This window comes from Prunus avium, chromosome 3 (assembly GCF_965620075.1).
Source record: "Prunus avium chromosome 3, drPruAviu1.hap1.1, whole genome shotgun sequence".
In the NCBI taxonomy this organism is placed as follows: Eukaryota; Viridiplantae; Streptophyta; class Magnoliopsida; order Rosales; family Rosaceae; genus Prunus; species Prunus avium.
Genome location: NC_142286.1, coordinates 25815904 through 25820485, shown reverse-complemented (window position 1 = coordinate 25820485; position 4582 = coordinate 25815904). Strand labels below are relative to the sequence as shown.

General features: G+C 35.7%; 1 protein-coding gene across 1 annotated transcript; it reads left to right on the top strand.

The window, feature by feature from the left end:
- The first annotated feature begins 1429 nt into the window (after positions 1-1429).
- LOC148295808 (wax ester synthase/diacylglycerol acyltransferase 11-like) lies at positions 1430-3912 on the top strand. The gene is made up of 5 exons (XM_088251038.1): positions 1430-1630; positions 1758-2315; positions 2578-2925; positions 3066-3203; positions 3535-3912. The coding sequence occupies exons 1-5, from the start codon at positions 1439-1441 to the stop codon at positions 3691-3693; spliced, it is 1395 nt and encodes a 464-aa protein (XP_088107164.1). The 5' UTR covers positions 1430-1438; the 3' UTR covers positions 3694-3912.
- The last annotated feature ends 670 nt before the right edge of the window (positions 3913-4582 follow it).

Sequence of the window (4582 nt, the reverse complement as noted above, 5' to 3'; positions counted from 1 at the left end):
ATCACAATTTGACACACATATACAAAACTAAGTCGTTAAAAACACACCCAAAAAAAAAACTTAACCCTCAACCCTTGGATGACAACATTTTCAGCATAAACACATAGGTACCAAGAATATCACTAGAGAATATTTTTCCATGGGGAATGCTAGCAACCTTATCTCTAACCTTCTCTTTTTCATCTTCTCCCTTCTTGTCATGACATGTTTCACTTTATTTACACTTAAATCAAATAAGCTAGTTTTTATTTTCCAAATTTAGCTTATTAAATGAAATATTTAATTTAAATATATTGACTTCCCTAAGTTCTTCAATTAAAAAAATATTTTCTCTCTCCATCTCACTCTCAATCCTTTCTCTATCCTTTATAGCGGCCCACAACCCTTCTTCTACCTCCCTACTTCTCCCCAAAACAAACACTAATACCCAGCAATGACCCATGACCAGTACCCAAACAAGCACATGAAAGAAACCCACTTCCTTTCCCCCTCATTACCACCAAACAACATCTCCCTCATCCCTACCCAACAGCCCCTCGCCATCCAAAGATTCCCCCCATCTTCCCAACTCCTTCACTTTCTCTGTTGTTTGTAATTGAACAATTTTTTATTTTATTTCTCAAATCTCACCACCAAAGCACTATTTTCTATTTTTATTTGATTTTTTTTATTAAAAAAAAAAGTGTTTGAACTTTCATGATTTGGGAAGCAAAGGGTCTGTAGAGGTTTGAGAGACACAAAAAATCTTGGATTTTTTGTTTCTCATCGCACAAATCTGAGAGAGAGAGAGAGAGAGAGAGAGAGAGAGAGAGAGAGAGAGAGAGAGAGAGAGAGAGAGAGAAGTGACACATGTCATTAGGAAAATGGAGAGGATCCAAAGGAGAAGACTAGAGAGAAGGTTGCTAGCATTCCCCTTTTTCCATTCTTATAAGACTAGCCTCTCCGCATGCGCTTCCGCGCCTGCGAAAGGTTTTTTTAAAAAATTTAAAAATTTATTTTAGAATTAAAAAAGATAATGGGTAGTTCTGTTCCATAAAAATAGGATCCATTATTTGAATTTTCTTTTAATTTTAATTTTTTTAATATGAAAAGTGTGAATTTACCATATTATTCTCATTTAATTAATAATTTCAATTCTTAATGTTTGCATTAACTAATGACATTTTATGGTATTTTGAATGTTTCACCATTCTCTTCCTTTTGCTTTACATATATAGATACAGCTAATTTTTTTTAAAAAGGTGAAAATTAAATGGACGTGTCTCGATTTAATATTGGGCCACCTCAATTGGAAGGACAGTGATCACGAATCATAGCAGCTACCAAATATTAAATATGTTTTGTGTTTTTTTGGGAAGAAGATAGGATTGGGGAATGTCTATAAATGCACAACCGATGTGTTATGAAGTAAATACAATTTCAAGTAAAAGCAAAGACAATGGTGTTCGAGAACTTGGAAGGACTAGAGCCAGTGAGCCCAAATGGCCAGTACTTCAGTAGTGATGTGATAACTCTTTCGGTTCTTGCTGTTTTGGAATTTGAGATTCCAATTGATACCGAGTCTCAAACAATAATGTCATTGCTTAAGAACGTCTTCCTCCCCATCAGCCCCCGTTTCTCCTCTATCATGGTGATCTCTCTCTCTCTCTCTCTCTCCTCTATCAATTTATAATAATATATCACCTAGTGTGAATTTTGTTTCCAAGTTTTATCATAGAGGAAGTTGAAAACTTGAGCGATATTTGATTTTGAAACAGGTTGAAAATGATGGAAAGAAAGAGTGGAAAAGGGTCGAAGTGAAGCTTGAAGACCACGCTAACATCCCTACTTTCCCTTCCAACCTGTCGCCTGAATCATATGACGAGTATCTTCAGGAATATTTGTCAAAGTTATCAACAGAAAGATATCCACAAGGCAAACCACTATGGGGAGTTCATATTATCAAGTACCCAACGAGCAATGCAGCTGGTAATGTAATCTTCAAGTTTCACCATGCTCTAGGAGATGGCTACTCTCTCATGGGTGCTCTCATTTCTACTCTACAAAGAGCTGACAACCCTTCTCTCCCCTTAACTTTTCCTTCACGACAGCGGTCAGAATCGAAGAAGAGGGATAATTTTTTTATGACTAAGATTTTCTCATCTGCATGTAACACAATTTCAGATTTTTGGTGGGGCATTTCCAAGACCTTGAAAGAAGATAATCCAACACCAATCAAGTCGAGCAATGATGCAATTGAGTTTCGGCCAAGTACTATAGCAACTATGACCTTCTCTCTTGATCAACTCAAATCAATCAAGAACAAGCTTGGAGTGGTAAGATGACTCAACTACTAGGACTCTTATATGTGTAATGTCTTTTCTTTCTCATACTTGGCTTCCTGAATCTTTATAGTACGTAGTGTTAAAATTGTTTTAAGGCTTAAAGGTGCCACCCATAGTTGGGGCCCATCCAGGACCACCTCGTGGTTTAGACCAAAAAAAAGAAAAAAAAAAAAAAAGTCACATTACAAAATTTAGGGAAGCGGTTCTTCCACATTTATACAATGTAATTAACTTTTTTTAATGACTTTATTAGACTCTAAATGATGTTCTCACCGGGATGATCTTCTTCGGAACTCGACTGTACATGCAAGAGATTGACCAAAGTTCAAGCACAGCAGATTGTACAGCAATGGTGTTGCTGAACACAAGGATCATGGGGGATTATATGCCAATTGAGGAGATGATCAAACCCAACAGCAAGATGCCATGGGGAAATCGTTTTACATTCTTGCATGTACCCATACCCAATTTAACTGAACTCTCAAATGCGGAGGACTTTATCAGGAACACACACAAAATGATAAACAGGAAGAAAAACTCTTTAGCTGCTTATTTCACTAGTAGGCTGTTGGAGATTGTGAACAAATTTGGAAGCCATGAGGTTAGTAAAGTGAAGACTACAATATGATTTACGTTACGCTGTCACTTAACGACCCCGATTAATTTGAACTAATTCAATCTCCTTCAGAGCTCAAATTCAGATTTGTTTCTTTTAGTGTTAACATATTGTTAGTTTTGCAGGCAGCCAGCAGATACATTCATCGCACATTGAAGAACTCGAGCATGGTAATCTCAAATATGATTGGTCCCGTGGAGAAGATGTCTCTGGCTAATCATCCAATTAAAGGTTTCTACTTTTTGGTTCCTGGTTTACCTCAGGTAAGAATCTTCACCACATATTCCGTAATAGTAAATTTGGCTTATCAAGCTCAAGATCTGATTTATTATAATTTTAGATGACCAAAATACCCCCATGTAATTTATTAGTTAGAGGTTTAATTGTAAGTGGATTTCTGTCTGGGATATAAGAGTATATTGGCTTCACTCATTCCTTAAACAAGTAAGTACTAAATGCATGGTTCAACAGAAAAGAAAAAGATGTTGATATCAATGAACTTTCTTCTGTATTTTTCAAGTTCAATTTGTATTATTAGTTTTCCCCATTCTGGCATTTAGCAACTAGTATAACATGACCACCATGGATTTGCAGGGCTTTGACATAACCATTGTAAGTTATATGGGAAAGGTGAGGCTAGCCTTCAAGATGGAAAAAGGTGTCATAGATCCACAAAAGTTAAAGTCATGCATGGAAAATGCCTTGGACATGATAGTCAAAGACTCCAACAAAAATCCGAAGCTGAACGATTAAGAAGACGTCGAAGTGCCAATGGGTTCTACCACAGTGGTGGTGACTTCCCCCTTTCCCCCATGGCACCCCAGTTCGAAATCTCATGTGTGCACATTGGCACTTGAGCCCCCACCCTTTAGAGTAGTATCGTTGTATCCAAAAAAAAAAAAAAAAAAAAAGAAGATGTTGAAGTTCCGCCACTATTTAAATTAATAATAAAAAGAGCTTTATTTTGTTGAATTATTATTATTATTATTTTTGTAAACTGCAATTTTATTTTTTTAAATATAAAAGTCTGAAATTAATAAGAAAGAATTTATGCAATTTCATTCTTCAAATATTTTTTGTTAGGGGAAGGAAGGTTCTGATATGTTGCAAATCTTGCGATAGCTCAACTGCAAATTTTTAGTGTATTCAGTCCGTGCATTTTCGTCACTTTTGCTTTAGCCTTATGTCATGACTCAATTGTGAGAGTAAATATTTCGGCAACCAATCATGAGGCGCTGCATGGATAATGGAAATATTCCTTCAATAATGCTACATGCACCAACTTGTTTATCACCTTTTGGATACTAACACATGTGGCACTTCGTCCCAAAAAAAAAACACATGTGGCACATGACATGGAAACCCATGTCATCTGCCATTTCATATGTTTTAATTACATAATTTGTTATTAAAAAAATAAAAGAACTTCACACAGATAAAATAAAAATAGAAAGAAAAGAAACCCAATGAGATTTTAGATTTAGGGATAAACCCTTCTTCCTCTCTGAATAACCCTAGAAATTCAGTAGTCCTTCCATTGAAGAATTGAAGGAATTCAGCAATCCTTCCATTTAATATGAATTGTATTCTAAGTTTTCTTATGAATTTTCATTGTGTTTTTCTCTTTCGGGAGATTCACTTT

Coding starts and splice junctions, on each gene's coding strand:
- LOC148295808 (XM_088251038.1), top strand. CDS start 1,439: ATGGTGTTCGAGAACTTGGAAGGACTAGAGCCAGTGAGCCCAAATGGC. Junction 1,631..1,757: donor CCCGTTTCTCCTCTATCATG/GTGATCTCTCTC, acceptor ATTTTGAAACAG/GTTGAAAATGATGGAAAGAA. Junction 3,204..3,534: donor TGGTTCCTGGTTTACCTCAG/GTAAGAATCTTC, acceptor ATGGATTTGCAG/GGCTTTGACATAACCATTGT.